The 18982-nt window shown below is 39.7% G+C and overlaps 1 protein-coding gene across 5 annotated transcripts in view; it reads right to left on the bottom strand.

Moving 5' to 3' along the window:
* The window catches only part of WDFY3 (WD repeat and FYVE domain containing 3), a 140410-nt gene that overhangs the window by 55654 nt on the left and 65774 nt on the right, over nucleotides 1–18982 (bottom strand). For 4 of the 5 annotated variants that reach the window (XM_042870783.1, XM_042870784.1, XM_042870785.1 and 1 more), the window contains exons 13-21: nucleotides 17905–18362; nucleotides 16194–16277; nucleotides 13298–13475; nucleotides 12729–12943; nucleotides 10793–10905; nucleotides 7922–8153; nucleotides 5293–5393; nucleotides 4021–4239; nucleotides 1180–1361 (exon numbers count right to left, since the gene is read on the bottom strand). In XM_042870783.1, coding sequence (XP_042726717.1) covers nucleotides 1180–1361; nucleotides 4021–4239; nucleotides 5293–5393; nucleotides 7922–8153; nucleotides 10793–10905; nucleotides 12729–12943; nucleotides 13298–13475; nucleotides 16194–16277; nucleotides 17905–18362 — 1782 coding nt within the window. The remainder of the gene's footprint in view (nucleotides 1–1179; nucleotides 1362–4020; nucleotides 4240–5292; nucleotides 5394–7921; nucleotides 8154–10792; nucleotides 10906–12728; nucleotides 12944–13297; nucleotides 13476–16193; nucleotides 16278–17904; nucleotides 18363–18982) is intronic. The other variant, XM_042870786.1, reaches the window with a different exon arrangement.

The raw sequence follows: 18982 nt of genomic DNA, 5'->3' as shown, positions 1-18982 counted from the left end.
AAATGCAAAGATCAGAAGTCTAGTGGTTTTCAAATGACCAGGGTGTTCAGAGAAATACAGGATGAAAACACATTGAGTTCTGTAGTTAAAAATGCAAAAGAGTGAGGTTGTATCTTGCCTCTAAAAACATAGTGCTTCATGACTGTCACTGGCTTTTTTTTTTTTTTTTTTCCAAAATCAGTAAGACTACCTCATAATCTTGTGTCCTTCTTCAATTTATTAAAATAAGCCTCTGATACTCACACCATTTTATGCTGAAGTGGATGCATAATCAACTCAAATTGATAAGTTTGTCAGACAACAGTAAACAAACGTATGGATATCATGCTGGCACATATATAACAGTAGTAACAATCTTGCAGGCATTTTCCTCCTACAGTGTAAAAATTCTAAGACCAGCTATTGAATGTAGTCATGTATGGTCAAATATAATCAGCACATCAAGGCAACCAGCATAAGAAAATACAATGCTCTTTGCAGAAGCAGTAAACACAAAATTTAAAAGCTAGAATATCCTTCTACCTATAGCAGTACACTAAGCTAACTGATTTGTACCTCACAGTGCAATTAGCTTACTCCCTCTTTAACAACCATGCCTGCCAGGTGCCAAATACTCTTTCATTATCTTTCATTATCAGTTATAGGTGAGGACAGGGTCCCAAGCATTCTTCCATGTTCTCTGGATTTGGTCTACTAGTTTGTTCTAGCTGTTAAGAAAACACTGACAACTACATGTATGTCATCCACGGTCAACTGGTAACGTTTAGCAAACACTTGACAAGGGCTACTTCTTGGGGTGGCAAGATGGCTGGAAAAAGAGAAACCTGGACAAATGTGAAAATCTGGCTTTTTCTGTAATATTGGCAATGTTCAAAAATCAGATTCTACTAAATGGTCCTGGAATAAGTCATCTTCATCATTTTGTAGTTCTTCTAATTTAGTCACACTTGCCTTACACGCAGTGCACCACGCCTGCTTCTCTTCAGTACTGCTATTGCTCGTCCATAAGAAAACACTCATTATCTTCCCCTTAACAGAACTGAGGCTGGAAGCTACACACAGAGCAAAGATCTCCTCTTTGGAGAGAAGGCAAAGGCTCCTCTTATTTTTTATGCATATACATAAACAGAGAGGAAGAAATCACTCCACCCAATAAAAGTGATTATTTCAAGATTTTACCTTAACAGTGTTAACAAGCTGTCCATCAAGGTACAGTGCTGCTGTACTATTCTTCAGCATGCCTTTACTCATGACCAGAACCAGGTGATGCCACTGGCCTTCTGCAATGAGCTCACCGCAGCGAAAACGGGCACAACAAGGAAGAATTTCATAAAACGATGACTCTTCACTAAAATCATCAACTAAAAGGAAAGTACCAATTAGAGGGCAACAGGAATAACGTTATTAGCTTGGTTTTTATGTCATCAGAAAACGCAAAGATCTATAGTGACACGTTAAAGCCAGAATTTCAGAAAACATAGAGTAACTCATACAATGTTAGTTGTATTTTTGGTTAAGTAATACAATTAACAAGATCAAAATGTTTTAAATATTTCTTTCAAAATTCCAAGTACAAGAACTAAATGAATTAATTAATTTTTGAAGTACTCAAAGCACATTTCACAGTTGAACAGACTGAACTTCTACAAGCACTTGCATATAAGCCAATGAGAAGTTTTGTTGCTATCAATAATGTGTATATGTTCTTCTGGCCCTAAAAATCCCCTAAGAAAATTCTCAGGATAATTTTAGAATGTTGAAAATTACATTTCACTTCTCTCCTTCTCTCTTCCCATTACTAACTTTCTCAGGTTTCTCTCTAAAACTTCAAAGCTACTTTTTAATCTAACACACACCTTAGAAAGATATCCACACCTCTCATACTTCCTCCCTTTTCTAAGGTCTACAGTGTGACTGTGCTGCAGCATGGTCCTCCTCAGAGGACATAAGGGAACCTGTACTCTGAGGCCTGGAGCATCTCTCTCCTCCTGCTCCAATCTTCGTTTCCAAAGGGCTCTTTCTCACAACCATTTTTTCTTACTCTTTACTCCACACAAGCCTTCTCCCTTTCTTAGGTATCTGTCTTCAACGTGTGCTGCTGCCTTCAGTTCTCAATAAATATTCTGCCTTCAGTTCTACATAATTTTTTATTATTGATAATTTTACTTTTTCTAAAACGCATCCTTTGATTTCACACTAGAAAGCATGAACAGTTTGCAGTACTCAGGTCCATTAGTTTCTCCATCTGAATCACCAAAATCTCCCACTCTCTACTTGAAAGCCCAAAAAAGAAAAAAAGACAAAGTTTGAAAATTCTACACTAGAGAGCATTTCAACTGAAAGCAGGAGTGTTTCAGATCTCTCGTCATTCTTCCAGCGTTGAAGGAAAAGAAACTAATCCTCTCACTTCAATATCAGCGTATGCAGAGAGAACACTACTGTTTTTAGAAACAGCACAAGGAAAAGGATAAAAGCAGAGTTCTTAGAACTAACTTCCAGATACAAAAGTAATCTTTCCTCAACTTCTTTTTCTCCAGCCAAACACCTCAAAGTGCATCTCTCAACCACAAAAAGAATCCCTAAAGCACTCAATTTATTCTCACAACAAATGATCAATCCCACACACTGGCAGGCCAGCTATCTCTGTTCTTCAGACCTGCTCAGGACTTGACTGCACACCATCAACTACTATAAGCCATCATAAGGCAGCAGATCACCAAAGGAAAGTATCCCATTCACTTAAAAAGGAATCTTTGTAGGCAGAGACAACCAAATCCTCTCTGTCAAAGCCTCTTCAAACCCAATATCTTCTAAAGAGTTAGATAAGAGCTTACAAACTAAAAATGTATAATTTACTGCTCAAATGCAGGCTAAAGCAATTACTATGAACATAAGCTCAGGCTTTTTCAGTCTGGAGAAGAGAAGGTTCTAAGGAGGTGCCAGGCCTTCCAGTAATTAAAAGAGAGACTAAAAACAAGAGGGAGGTAGACATTTTACACAGGCAGATAGCGACAGGACAATGGGGAACTGTTTTAAGCTCAAAGAGGAGATATTTAGATTAAATGTTAGGTGGTAATTCTTTACTCAGAGGCACCAGAAGAGGTTGCCCATAGAGGTTGTGGATGCCCCATCCCTGGAGGTGTTCAAGGCCAGACTGGATGGGCCTTGGGCAGCCTGATCTGGCGGATGGCAACCCTGCCCACAGCAGGGGGTTGGACACAGATGGGCTTTAAAGTCCCTTCCAACCATTCCTTGACTATAAGAATTCAGCTTTCCAGGTTATAAAAAGCTGCTACTATCTTTCTAATTTAAGAGCTTTAGTTCTAGCCCTGTACAACGAGTCTCCAGCTCTCAAGTTAGGTTTTAACATCTTTTTCTTTGAGCTTCTACTTTGAGAAAATAGGAAACTATGCAAATGTTTATTTATCATGAAGGTAAAGAATATTCTATGATGGTCTGCTTATGTTTTTGGAAATAATTACGATTGTGAAGAAAAAAAAATATTAGTGCTTCTTATTCAAAATAGAACAGAATGGGACAGAAGACAGAAGACACCAGACTGTGCTGGTTTGGTAAAGTACTAAGCCTGAAATGCACAGAAGGCTGCTCCTCTGCCCTCTGCTCATCTTCAATCATTGGCCTGAACTGAACAGTTGTCTTGGAAGCTTTAAAGAAGGATAAAGCAGGAGACAGGAAATGGCTGAACCTGAGGCTTCCAACCACAGTGACAGCTCTCCCAAGCAAATTCAGCAGCCTCATCAGCTTTACTTTGTTTTTTATAGCACTTACTGTAATTCCTCTCTTGATCTCAGATGCCAAATGCACCAACAAACTCTTTCTGCAAACTGATCTCATCATTAAAACATAAAGGAAATGACTGACTGCCTTCAACTAGCCAGACAGCAAAGCTGGTGAAGCTCCAAGTTCAGTCACATGCAATTCCTACATATAAGACATTTGTCTAGTCTAGATCCAGACAATCATAACGTTGTCAGGATTATCAGACAACACAACTCTTACCATAATTTTGAAGTAATTCTTCTTTAGTTGAAACAATTAGTGACCGGTCTTTTGCTGAGAGGACGATGGCAAGGCACACATAGTGCTGCTCCGAGGAGTTTGCGCGCCGCACTACCGTAAGAAGTCTGACAGGATGGTTATTAGGAGGAGTACTAAAATGTTCAATGCAAAACCAAGTTGAGTAGCTTAAACCGGATGGTGGTGGGAAAAATCGTTCACCTAAGAACAAAAAGGAAAACTCATTATATAGTTGGAATAGCATCTACTTAGTACATTTACATGTTCCTATCCCATTTTTTTTCCCCAAATGCTCAGTTCTTCAGCTGATACTAGTTATGCCTTTGTGAACTTTGATGCTGCTATTCCCACTTCCGACAGAAGCCTGCAGAAAAGTCACATCAAGCTAGCTCAGAGGGACTTCTTTCATAATCAGGCAAAGCAACAATTGCACTCTATTCTTACCCTAGAGACAAAAATTAACTTTAAAGATGCGCTTGTTCAGAATGCTCGAGCTTCAGTTCCCCAGACAAAAGAGGGGATCTAAGAGGGAGTTAATATCACTAAGATACATTTTCCACAGGTATGACTGAGTTAGATCCATCCAGTGTTCCTTGCCAAAGATCTCTCTGCCAGATACACTCAACGCTTCCCCCCCTCCCTGCTACCCACAGGTTCTCCCACAGAACAACAAAAAGCTCACAGAGTTCAATTGCTGACACTAATCTCATCTTACTGCAGCAAAACTTGTGCTTTTTCTTTTCTTTCTTTTTTTTTCTTTTTTTAATTAATACTTAAGACTTATTTTGATCAACAGACCACGTTCAGTTAGCCCCACAGCATATCAGGTCACTGTAGGCTGAATAGCTTGCAGTGAGCAAATACATGGGATGGAAAGCAATTTCGATGGGACTTTTAAAACTATATTTGGTAACTACATCAGTAATACATTCAGGGAACAATTCAGCTGAAGTAAGCAACAAGGATGGCCCTACAATCCATCCCATGGTTCCTATCCTCTGGCCACTTAACACTGATACCTACATTTGTTTTTAACACATAATTTTATGTTCTCTTGAAAGCCTTGTATTTTGAAGCAATTGCACATTTGCATTTTGTATAGCTTTTCATTGCCTTAGGAGCAAAAAGTAACAGCAACATAAAAGACACAAAGTTCTCAATAGTGAACGTGCAATATCCAACACCATAACATTACTCCATACCTGAACATCATCAGGTAAAAAATACTGTTAACAATAATACCCAGGTACTTACCAGTTCCAATTCCACTGACAACTGCACCATCAATAAGTCCTGTCGTGACAGCATTATTGGTGGGTGCATTGTGGGGAGCCAAACTTGGCAAGAACAGACAGCTGTTAAACAGAAAATCAGCATCACACTAGAGTATATGAAATCCAGGATAATCAGAGTTCAATATACAGTACATACAACCTAGAAAAATACATCACAAGTGTATCATCACTCTCTATTAATGCATGTATTTCTGAAAGGTGGAAATTAAGATTTCTCCTTGAGAGGTTAAACTATCTTTAGCACAGAGACCTTTGGTACTCTACATTTTTGGTGCAAAGACACAGAGACTTATGCTCATGTTGCTCCACAGCATAATCTGTTCCCTTAAGGATGACCATACCTCTCTTCACACCCTTTGAGATACTCTGCACTCTCTGACAAACTTATTAGCTAAACATTCCAAGGATCTGGTAAACACCTGGTATGGTGTTCTTTTTCTAAGTATGCACACCTGGCAGTGAGGTCATATCTCACAGAACTGGATACAGATGGTCTTTACAAGATGCTATGAACACAATGGGAACAGGAATCAGGAGCACAGTTCCAGGTACCACAACATTTTAAGAACTCAGACAACTTTGCTGCTCGGCCTACCCATGGTAAAGGGAATCCCATAGGATTTCAGCTGCCAGTGTACACTGATGGGCAAGACACTTCGCCTCTATTATTAAGACAAAAAGTCACCACTTTCTTGCTATTTACCCTCAATTTATGTAGTCACAGCTATCTTCCCCTTGGTTACAGTGCTTATTATTTACTTCTTCCTTCATTCTGAAAATGTTATTTGCAGGGAAATCCCCTATTGTTAATGGTGTTAGAAGCATTGCAGGTGTCCACAAACTGACTATTAAATCCACTGTGTTCATGAACCACCATGGGCACTTCGAAACAGACCAAAATACGTTTACATCTTTTAATTGTATGGCAGTCCTATAGGTGACCCAATGAAATTACAAGGGCCTGTTATGTGGTTTACTTCTGACTGTGTTAGCAGCGCCTCCAATCTCCTGGACTAATCACAATGGCAACTCATTTTGCTAGCCTATTTTCATTTGTTCTTAGCAGAAAATGTTTTCCTCTTCAGGGGGGACACAGAAGAGGGCTTTGAGCAACATTTGTTTTCTAAGACAAATGAGTCCCTAACTAACCTAGATATAAAGGTTAGATGTCAAACAGATACATCTCTGCTTCACAAAGCTCTAAAAGGAACACAAAGCAATGGGAGATCTGAAACACAGGCTGGGCTGCACTCTCCCACCAGTCATCCCAAACAAACTAGAACTTCAGTGCTCATATGAAAGTGTCTCTCTCCAATGCCACAATGTCAAGAAAAAGACCTAAGCACAGTAAATGTAAATATTTTGTTTGGAAAGAAAATGACAAACGAAACAATTCTTGTTAGGTTGTACTGCTTTTGCCTTCATAAAATTGTGGAAAAGTCCTGGCATACAGATCATTTTTATCTTTTCCCTAAATTACTTTGAAACCAGACTTAACTAAGGAAGTTGAAGAGCTACAGATCTCATGAATATTTCTCACATCTTTCAGCTTCACAGCAGTTGTCAGTGTTACTTGTTTGTGTCACTGAAAATCTTTCAAATAAAATCTTTTTTCTAGTCAACATATTGGAGCTTTTAACCAAGCTTCTAGGCAATTCTGAACAACCACTTATCAGTTAAGGCTTCCCATAATCAACTGATTTAAACATACCTTCCAACACTGTGCTCTTTGGGCATTTCAGCCCATTTTCAGTCCATCTATGGTCTACAGGCAGTTAAGGGATACCTTTTTTATACTCCTGGCCTGCATTATGACAGCAATTTTAGATATTTAACCCTTAACACAGTACAAAACAAGTATTTTCATTTTTTTCTTTTCCATTTTTTCCATTAATTTCCATTAATTTTTCCATTGTGGCAAATATTGGTATTAAATACATGCTGAGAAGGGCGTCACATTTTAATCCTCCAAACAGCCACACTAGATCACAGTAGATGATCTTTACTTAGCAGTATTAAATGTTAGTTAAGAAAAAAAAAAAGCAGGAGATGATGGCACTATGTTCCAAAAAACTGAAGGAATTAATTGCTGTATTTAGGCTCCATCTCCAGTTAATTATCAACCTTTTCCAGTTATTTGGACTACACACAGTTTCCTACTTTACTTATGTTTCTGCCTTGCCTATTTCCTCACTTTCAAGTTCTTCAGCAACTTTAAGCAGGTTTCAGAGTATTTGGGTGGTTCAAAAGTCACAAGGAATTCTAGCAACAGCTGTTTTTCTGCAGGAATATGACAGCATCCCTTTGTTATAGAAGGCCCATGAAATCCAGATCCAACAGAGTACTATTAACACTGTGATACATGTGGGCTTGCGCTTTTACACATGGCAAGCATTAGCTTCAAGTCAATGACAGAATGGACATCTGCGGCATAAAGCATTACTTTCTTTTCTTTAAAGGATTCATCCATTCATTTCCAGGCTGCAAATAGTCCATTGGAAATTTCAATAATTCCTTTGAAAGAAGAAAGTAACAGAACACAGAAAGCATTGTGCCCTACGCTGTTTGAGAGCACTATGGTACCTTACCCAAACCCTTCAAGAGATGTGTCAAATTCGATGAAGGCAGGAGTGACTGATGAGCCGTGAAGCCTGATATCATGGGGTGTTGTCATGGACACCAAGCACTTGACTCGCGTCAGGGGGACTGTGCTTCCTTCAGCTGGTTTGAGGAGGCTCCGACTGATCCGGTAGTGGCTATCTTCATGCAAACTGAAGACGCTGTCTGAACCCAGACCTTCCATTGAGGTAACCATGCTATCTGCATTAAGAAATCAATACAAAATACAGTATTGCAAAAAGAAGGCATTTTCGGGCTTTTTATTGGGTCTTTCCAGAGCAACAGCTGAATGACCAACGACTGCCCACAAATTCAGCCTCTCTATTAGAAGATCAAGAGTTGGAAAGCACTGCTCTCTCATTAGAATCATAGAATCATTGAGGTTGGAAAAGACCTCTAGGATCATCCAGTCCAATCCCAACCCATCTCTACCGTGCCCACTAACCACATCCCTCAGTGACGTATCTCCACAGTTCTTGAACACCTCCAGAAACAGTGACTCCACCACCTCCCTGGGCCACCTGTTCCAAAGCCTAACCACTGTTGTCTAACATCCAGCCAAATTATATAAGCATTCAGCTTATATAATTCAGCTGAGGCAAATTGACTAACATCTTCGCAAGATAGCACAGAGATTTGGCAGTGCTATCAGAAACTGAGTGAACAACCCATCTCATTATCTCACACCAGCAAATGCTCCTTTCACATAACTCAGGAACATTCCTATTATATGGCTTAGCAGACAGGAAAGAAACTGCTCGATCTTATTCAGATGCAATAAATGCTCAGATTAGCAATAAATAAGATGCTAGTAAGATGCTCTAAACTAAAAGCCTCAGAACTCAAAATAAGCAGAGAAGCTCAGATTTGCTCAGAGATTGAATGTAGCAACCTGCAGCATACCCACAAGGTAGTTTTACCTTCTCTTTCTTAGTTTAGTAATTTCTCAAATTCATCTTTTCAGTTTTCACTGTTTATTCTTACCCCATCCTTTAATTATACCCTATTAAACATACATAAATAAAAGAACTCAATGCTGGCCAAGAGAAATGGTTACTCTTTCCCAGTGCACATAGTCTGATGACATAACACAAATAGAATAGAATGCAATTACTTAATCTCGTATCTCTGAAATAAAAATGAAAGATGAGAGTTTTGTAGACACTGGAGAGAAGGTATTTAACGCTTGTAACTTAACACCATCCAGGATACTTTTTAGTTCCTTTTAAATAACTCAAGCATTAAGATGTGAACAATGCTTTACAACGCCCTGTTTGATGACCGAATCAACATCCAGAAATAAATATCACAGGCTTTGGAAACTCACCAACAACAGGTTTCTACTACCACCCACTGAGACTTCCCTGTACTACATGTTTGGCTGTTCCTAGGCTCTACAACTGTTGAATAATACGAGAGAGAGAGGGGCACGTGTGGAAGAAAGGCTCAGATCAGCTGGAGAAATCCTCCGATATTAAATTCAAACAACCATTACAGACATTCAGCACAGTTTACCAGGCTGATTTATTAAATAGCTGGAAAACATATGCAAGTGTTCTAGTGTGAAAATTATAGCTGATGGGCTATTGCTGTATGAGGCATTCTCTCAGACAGATAGAACACAAAGCAATAATGAATGTTTTCACAGAGCCTGTATGTATGTATATCTACAACCTAACAATATCAAGTAAGCATTCTGACTTAGGTACAGCAATTTCATCTGCCATCTTCCTGAATCCATGGGAGAGACTACACAGATGTAACAACATGATGTGAACCTTGAAATATGTAGGTTGCTCTGATAGTAACACCTCTTATTTACTTCCACAGAAAATACAGCAGATATAAGGAGCACAATAACTCTAAGTGATAAAGCAAATTCTCAGGTACAGAACACAATTTTTTAACACAGTTATTACCATTAGCCACACACTTTTGCTAGTGACAAACAAGAACCTGTATGCTGCACTCATCACACCTGCAGCAGTAAAGGTAGCTTACCGTTTCACTGCTGCTATGGTGGCATTGTTGCTAGGAAAGTGTTGCCCACACAGTCCAACTTCCACCGTGTTAATGTCCACAAATGTTCCACAAGCACAGATGAATGTCAACAGGTACAATTTCTACCGTACAGAGGAATTCAGTTCCACACCTTTGCTTCATACACCCTTCTATGTCAGATGCCATTTGATCAGATTGCCCCTCTGCTGCTGCCATCTGTCTCATGGCAACAAAATGTAACAATATTGGCAGGAAGGTTCAACCTCTACTGCCATTACACCAACATCTGCCTCTGACATTATGGGCTAACATAATAAAATAGAAGGCATTACTTTCAGAGCAGCCCTCATATATGAGAATAATATTTTTCCTTTTACTGTTAATCAGCTACAACCTTAGCATCCACTAAAAACCTGAAAGCGAGCTAGTATTAAAGAATCACAGAATGGTTAAGGTTGGAACATCCCTCTGAAGGTCATTTGCTCTAGCAAGGGACATTCACAGCAAGGGTACCCAGGCTGACGTCCGTGTGGTTTTCAAGACTTTCAAGAGACTCTGAGCAACCTGTACCAGGGCTCCATCACCCAGACAATAAAGATGTTTTGTATTTAATTGCTACTATTTGTAAGTTTAGAAATGATTATTTCATGACGATGTAATTAAATACCGTGTTCCCTCTTTTTTCCAGTTAAATTGTCCTGATGATTCCACATTCATACAATGCTGGGGCAAAGTTATTTCTTTCTGCATGTTTATGTACAAATATTTACATAAATATGCAGTCGAAGGATATGAAGTAAAGTGATCTTTACACAAACTTCTGGTACCTCAGCACTTACTTCTCATTTCTGGTTCAAAACTCAACGAGCTGGGTTTGTGCACGCGGTACTGCTTCAACAGCTTTTTGTCCCAAGCTCCGCAATTCAGAGGATTTCCCAAGCGTAAAAATTCCCTAGGAAAGATGACAAAAAAGAATTTGAGGATCATATTCAAGTTTTTATCCCAGAATGGCACCAAACACAATACCATTAAAGTCAATTACTTCATAGATACATAGAAAGGCTTGGGTTGAAAAGGACCACAAAATCATCTGTTTCAACCCCAATTTCAGGAAGGTGCAGAGTCTGCTCAAAGCCACATCCAACCTGGCCTTGAATGCCTCCAGGGATGGGGTATCCACAACCTCACTGGGCAGCCTGCTCCAGTGTGTCACCACCCCCTGAGCAAAAAACTTCTTCCTAATACATAACTAAACCTTGCCTGTCTCGGTTTAAATCCATTCCCCCTTGTCCTATCAGTAACCACCCACGTAAACAGTCATACCCCTCCTGTTTGTATGCTCTCCTCAAGTACTGGAAGGCCACAAACGAGGTCTCCCTGGAGCCTTCTCATCTCTAAGCAACTTAAGTATATTTTTAACAAAAATACTGAACAAAATACAGAATGATTACACGTGATTGATTTGAAACTTCAAACTTTAAAGACACACTATCAAAAGTCAATGTTATTTCAACTAATCAAAAAGGCTTTAATAAAGCAGACAACTTCTTGGCAATAAGGCCACTACATTCTTGGGGGAGAGGATCGGTATCCATGCTGCATACTCAAAAAACTGTGCTCACCTAGAAACCACAGGCTCACATGAGAAAGCCATCTCTGCATTGTTTCATCCATCTGTTCAGTTATAATAGGACAGCTTCAGAGCTACTAACATCTGTGCTTATAGATATCGACTGTATCTGTAGCTACAGCTACGTTATCAATATCTATGGCTTGGGGATGCTCAAGTCCCTGTGATGACAAGTGTGCACACTGCAGTGATTTCCAGTAATTCCAGATGCCATCAAAGGGAAGCAGCAAACTGTCCTGCTTGTATCTCAGCCACTTACCTACCCTAAGAGGATTATAACATCAAATTCCTCACATAGGTGAGATCCAGCAAGAAACTCAAAAGCATGACACAGCTGTGTGGGTATCAACAAATGGTTCCAAACATGCACACAATAAACTTTTCAACCTTCCTTTTCTAGCATCAGCACAGAAATATACGCAAATATTCATGCACTAACGTACAGGAAGCTGAACTTTTTGAAGTTATGCTTCACAAAAATTTAGTAAATTCTCAACAGAAAGTCACTTCCTTTATTTATCCTTTCTATCTGTTCTCAGAATGAGTTACTGCAGAATTGGTCCAGAACAAGGCCAGGCAATGCTACCAAAGTTGAAGAAGAGGGCAATCAGCCCCACTCTTTCTATAAAGGCTCCATTTCTCCAGACGTTTCTTTCATCACATCCCAGTGTTTCCTTCACATACGCTGAAGGGACAAATCAAACAGCTGCCCTGAAGCTTTTCCAGTCTGGGGTATTTAAAGCTACAAAGAAACATCTAGCAATTGACTCCCTTCTGTAGCACCATCACTTTTACAATCTTAGCGTTTCCTCTTGCTGACAGCCTAGCCAGGGACTGCACTATGGATAACCTCTCAGTACTTACAGGAAGGAAGGAAGTAAGCAACTTTAGTGCAATCTCTGTGGGGAAAAAACACATTTCCTTCCATCATACTCCTTCCCCCTGAATCCTCACAGCTCCAGGGCTACATGCTGATTAGCAGAAGCAAGACAGGCTATTTAAGGAGAAATAAAGCAGGATTCTGTGCCATCCACTGCCACACAAGGCCATTTATGCTCTCTAACAATCCAGGCTATTTACAGTCAGCCAGCCTCAGCACAGGCACAAGGGCCTGGCTCTGCAGGACTCAATGGTGTTGTTCTGACCTGAGCACCATGGGCTGCAGTGCCTGGGAGGCCAGCCTTTCAAACATCCTCTGGAGCGGGGGATGCAGCGAATGGTCCTCATCAGCCAGAGCAGCACTGCACCTCTGGAGAAGGCGTGCGTGGAGCCCAGCTTCACACATGACCTGCTGGTTCCTCTCCGTATGCACAAGGGACTGCAGGATGTTGGCCACTGCCAGCTGGAGGTCCAGCGCATGCTGAAATGAAAGAAAAACAACCTGTAACTTCAGAAGAGACAAACTGAGAAAACCCTTATGCAAAATAATCAAAGGGAAACCACCCTTGGCAATCAACACACAAAAAGTACTGTACTAAGTTGTGTGTGCACCTTGCAGGGACAGTGAACACCTGCATCACCTTCTTTTTTGAAAATAAAAGGTAGGCGTTTGAGAGAAACAAATGAAGTCAAGCTAACGCAAAATGATTTCTATCAGACCTTTCCTACATAACTATTTAACTTGATAGTTCTGTGAAGCATGAGTTTCCTGGCAGGAAGTAAGAGTACACCCAGTCACTCCCAAAGCGGAAGACAGCAGGGATGTGTTGCCCACCTCTGGGTGCGTAGTTGATCCAACAGAGGCCAGAAGATCCAGCATCGCAAGCATAGCACCAGGGTGAATAACAACCGCGTCAGAGCTTTGCATGGATGTAGATCCCACTTGCAGTTTCATGTCAGGTATGTTTTTCTGAGGGCAAACAGGAGGTGTTGAAACAGAATGATATGCATGCCTGCAGGGAAAAAAACAACACACCATTACAGCCCCCAGCTGTTACAATCCTTGTTGAGTTTTGGAGGGGTTTTTTTTGCTTGTTTGGGTTTTTTGTTTTGTTGTTTTTTTAACAGCTGCTGTAAAGTCCAACTGTACATGAATGTTTCCAGTACTCCTTTCCCTTCCTCAGGTCAAAATACCAAGCACTTTTCTCAAGCCAATCGATGCATTTTCCCTACAGACAACCCAGAAGGGTCTACATTTCTTGAGGGCACTTTAACACTGGGGAATCTGTTCCCCAGGTGATGCACAACTTAAAGAACACAAAAGTTGTCTTTCTCATCCCTGTTCTCATCCTAGTTGCAGCAGCAGCATGCACAGGCAACCAGTACTCCTGTTGAAAGCTGTATTTGTTCCAGAGAACCCATTTCTCCCCAGTTTCTTTAACAAATACTTATGCAATTTGCTATCAAACAACTGTGGGCAACTTCCAACCAACCGGCAGGAACAACGTTTGTCTTGGTGCGCACCCTTGCCAGCAGCCCATATGCTCTCAATCTTACAGTGACTATTGAAGCAATCTCATTTTAAGTGAATCTTTAGTGTCTGTATGTACATACATACAAAGTGTTTAAGGTATACACCTACTTGTGAGAAGAAAGAAAACGTACTCCTAGATAAAAGTTTTATTGAGAATCTAGTGCTGCTTGCCATTTTACAGAAAGTGAGAGCTTTCTGTGCAGGATCTCCCCTTCTATTTCATCAGTCAAGGCAATCATTTTGCCCCTCCTGCTCCCAGTGAGGAAGATGTGCCTTCAACAGAAATAACGCTCACAGACTTTCACTGTCTCAGCCATTAGACACTTTTCATCAGGAAGCCTTTTTTCCCTGCTGGAACAGGACACACAGTGAAGGTGACAATGGCTGCAAGTACAGTTCTGTCCTAAATATTTCAGCGGTTGCATCTTGAACATACAAACCACCAACAAAAAGCAAGATCATTTGTAGTGAAAGCTGGAGGCACTACTTATTTTAGCCAAAGACAGGACATTATAAAACACAGCACAATCTTTCTGTACTGGACAGAAAACAGGCTGTATAAAGAGAGCTTCAACAAAAGCATGCCCATCAGAAATATTAGAGTCAGCTCAACAGAAATTTGGCATCTGAAAGAATCCTAGGGCACTTTTTACATACAACATTCTTTTTTAAAAGATGAAATTTCTGATGCTTAATTCCTGTAGCTAATACTTAAACCTCACACAGAATAGTACAATGAATCTAAGAAAAAAAATCTGTCCAAATCAATTTTCCCAAATATTTTTTTACCAACTCTTTAACCACCAAATTTCCACACAAACTTTCTCCAGCAGACTTAATGCTTGAAATACTTGGTAGATAGAAGCAGTCTTGCTTGTTTCTTTGGAAATTAAATATAATTAAGGTTAGCAGAACAACTTGAAACAGTATAGTACAGAAAAAGTCTCTTAACCTTCTCTCTTTCTTAAGACAGAAATTTAAATATATGCATTTCTTTTCTTGCAAAAGTCTTCCTCCCAACACCTGAAGAGGAGAACTGCCATCTCCTTGCAACATAATCCTGATAACCTCCACGTCAGTTTTAGAAGACACAATTTAGAAATCTGATTGCACTTAGCAATGCTTTTCAGTCTAATGAAATTCCTCTCTTCAAAGCACTCTAAGAGAAAACTTCCATCCTATTTTAAGCACAAATTTTACTTCTAAGTGTCCTAATCAGCACAATCGTGTCCACCTTATTAAGTCAACTTCAAAGCTGTAATACAGTAATACAGGAAAAGCCTAATTAAACTCCCAGTCAATACTCAGAATGATGAACTAACAAGCAGATGGCCCTTGCCTCAATCTGCCTGCCCTTTGACACTGCACGCAACAAACTGATCAGGGGAAACAGTGGAGAGCAGGCAGTTGGCTTTTCTGTCAACAACATAGCAAAAGGCCATAACCTAAAAGCAAACATTAGTAAGCAGTGCTTTGCACGCCTCTTGAAAACACCTTAACTTCCCCATGCAGTTTCCCATATGGAAGTATTTACATAAAAGCAACAAAGAATCCGTTCAAAAACACTTCCCCTAGGCAGGGAAAAGACCATAGGTCTAATAAAATCCTGCCAAACTATCGATCAAATGTTATACATCAGCAAGTCAGTGCACACTCTGCAAAAAATTAATTTACTCATGCTTATACATTATTCACATTGTCCCCCTAAGGAGGGAAAGGAAGAAGCAGGCAATGTAAGAAGCCACTCTGACCAAGTCTAACTGTTACAAATGAGCACTCTAACAAGCCACTGACCTTCTGACTAAAAGTACCTCTTCCTGAAAAATTAATTGAGTAAAACAATTGAGGAAAAACAAATCCTGCTGCATTACATCACAGACTAGCAGAGTCTGAATTTCTCTGAACTGCTCCTGATTGTTTTTACGTTTCTTAGATCACATGCTACTCTAGACCTTTTGATTTGCAACCATTAACATAACTCAAAGTAATTTGAGACTCTGGAGAATTTTTGCTCTCATACATTAGCAGAACTACATACAACTCTTTATGAAATACACCCTGACATTTATTTCATCCAGTAAGCATACAAGCAAAAATGAACACCTCACAAACAGTAGCACCTGAGAGAAAAATGAGAATGAAGAAACAACAGTGAGAAACCAGAAACAAGATGAATTTCTCTTAAAAGGATCGGTACCTTTTCCTCGACAAAGCTGGCGTACCCCAGGGAGAGGGGAGAGAGGTCTCATTTGTCAGGCAAGGAGGGATCTGTTCTGCACGACTACAGACAAAACAGACAGGGGTAGGACAGAGAGGTTAGAGAAGAAACCGGAGGTCGAAAGCTTGTTAGTTTTACACAGCCATCACCAGTGAAGTCTTTACTTGGACTCATTCTTCAGAACACAGATGACAAAGAACGTTGCTGAGTGGCACTCATCAGGTAAACGTGTGGACGTGCCTGTAGTACTCATTCATTACTTGATAGAGTTTATCAATATGATCACATTGGCAAAACAGAGCACCTTTCAATATTAGACAGCAGAAATTGAGAAGGAAAAGTAAAGCCTGAGGTAAGTTAAATGTGATCAATGTGGTTAAGACAAAATCAACATAAACTTCACAAGGACTGATGGTCAGAAAATTCAGGAACGGAAAAAGCTGTCACTGAAAACGATAACGAAAAAAGAAACTTGAGGTAGCTCATGCTGCAGCATTAAGGAATTTACTTACCCCACTGATCCCTCATCACTAGTTAGTGCTATAACTTTCTACAGCATGCGCAGCACTTTCTTAACACACATTTTGCTCTCACAACCAGGATATTTTAATAATCTTTTAAAATGAGATTAAGAAATTAATTTCTGTACTTGGTTCGTGAGGTATCTGTTTGTTTGCTGTTTTAAAAACCCAGAAGAGATTATTTGCTGCTTTGGAGGAAAATCTTTCGCAAACCATGAAGTCCGGTGCTTCACCAGTCGCCTACTTCAAGAACCTGACCTACCTCCAACTCTATTAATATCTCAACACATAAGATCACACCTGTAACACTTGGAAAAACCAGACTCTTACTTTGTCTGTAAATCAGATGGCCCATCTTTGAATAACAGGGCTATATACATTAAGTACCTGGGGTACACAGGCTTCAAGACCCATTTATACAGACCCTCTGCTTTATCTGATGCTCTTGGACCTCGAACGATACATGAGAACTACCTTCAGATAAAGCAAATCTTAAATACGTATTTCAATATGCTTTACTGTCATCGAACAATCTCAAAAGACACGTTATTTTTCATTCCTCCTATCAGGTGTCATTTAAATTCTACCTGTTTAACTCTGACATCGTCCAGATAATTACTATTACTGACAGGTTAGATAGAACTTGAAGGACATGCCTGTCTGTCTAAAATAAAATAAATTTGTCATATTCTCCACTGACTTATTTTAAAATCCCATGTTTCCATGGAAAGAAGTTAAGGTGTAACACTGAAAAGCCAATTTCTCATTTGACTTAATAAATGCATAAAGTTCTGGTCATTCCGTAAGATAAAGCAATCAGGAGGTCTGTCTATCTACCAGCAAGCTGCTTAAACTCATCAATACAATCACTAGCAATACCTCAGTTTTAATTACTGCTGTGACAAGAATGTTCAACATCAGAGGGAGTGTCTCATGCACCTGACGATACCAGTAAGCTATGTCAATATTTGTTGAGTCGGAGACATCTTACTTCACATAGAATCACAAGGTTGGAAATGACCTGTAAGATCATCTAGTCCAACCGTAACCACTTCTCTCAATAAATGAAGAAACAAAGAAATAGATTTAAACAGATATACAAAAGCTTGCCATGAGTACATCTGAAATTACTTTGAGAAACACCAGGGAAAAAAGAACAGAGTTCATACCTGTCAAAAGAATCTGTTGCTACCTTGTAGAGGTATATAAAAAGTTTGCTGCAATGTCTTAGCGTAGGTGACACAGAATCCAGAGCGATTAGGTCATCCTCCAACAGTCTTTGAAATAATTGTGTATTTGAAGGAAAGACATTCAATGGACTTATTTTTCTTGAGTCTGAGAAGCAGCCAAGCAATCGAACAGCATCTGCCAGTTTTTCATACTGGATCTCTGTTTTGAAGAAATGAGAGTTGGCTGGCTCATAGCGCATTGCCGCAGTCAGTGTGCAGAACACCGTGTGAAGCAGTTCAAACACTTGATTCTGGTTTACTTTCTCCCAGCCATTCTTCGGTGGTGAGCACAAAGATCTTTCCATAGCAACGAGCAAAGATGTGACATACACAAATCCACCAACTTTTCTAAAAACAGTTCTGGTACGATGGCTTTCTCTCAGCACTGACAGGAGGGCCTACCGACAAAACAAACAATCAAAATGAAGAAAAAATGGAACAGCATTACTGATTCCTTGGAAAAAAAAATAAATAGGAGCATTTCTGTTTGATATGCAAGCAAAACTATTGTCTTTTGTCAGAACTGGGTAACGCATCAAGTCTCCAAAGATCTCTGTATTTTGAAAGACCACATCCTCAAGAACTTACAAAATAAAAAGACAAAGGGAAGGAGATAAACCATCATCCCTAACTTAGAAATTATACGTTGAGGAATGAAGTGGCCAAGAGAAAAGATTTGAACGAGTCTAGAACAGAGCCCTAAATTATCACATAATTCTCTTAGTGATAAGGCAGAGAATACAGCTGCTAGAGAAGAATCTACTGTGCCATCATACTTCACAGACAATTTGGAAAAAGAGCAGGCAAACAACTGTAGGTAGCTATGAGAAATCAAAATACTTAAAATCTCAAAGCACATTAATATAGGCTGCAGTAATCCACAGTGCATAAGCTTCTGGACAAAGCACTGTCAGCATTCAAACCTGAATAGCAATAGTAAGTACATAGTAAGAAAAGTAATAGATTTAATCTTTCCCATAGAAACCCATAAATATTTGAGCTGAATGAAACATGGCTT

This window comes from Lagopus leucura, unplaced genomic scaffold, assembly GCF_019238085.1.
Source record: "Lagopus leucura isolate 7727_CA_CO unplaced genomic scaffold, USGS_WTPT01 Super-Scaffold_100004, whole genome shotgun sequence".
In the NCBI taxonomy this organism is placed as follows: Eukaryota; Metazoa; Chordata; class Aves; order Galliformes; family Phasianidae; genus Lagopus; species Lagopus leucura.
This window is presented reverse-complemented; position numbering and strand designations above follow the sequence as displayed.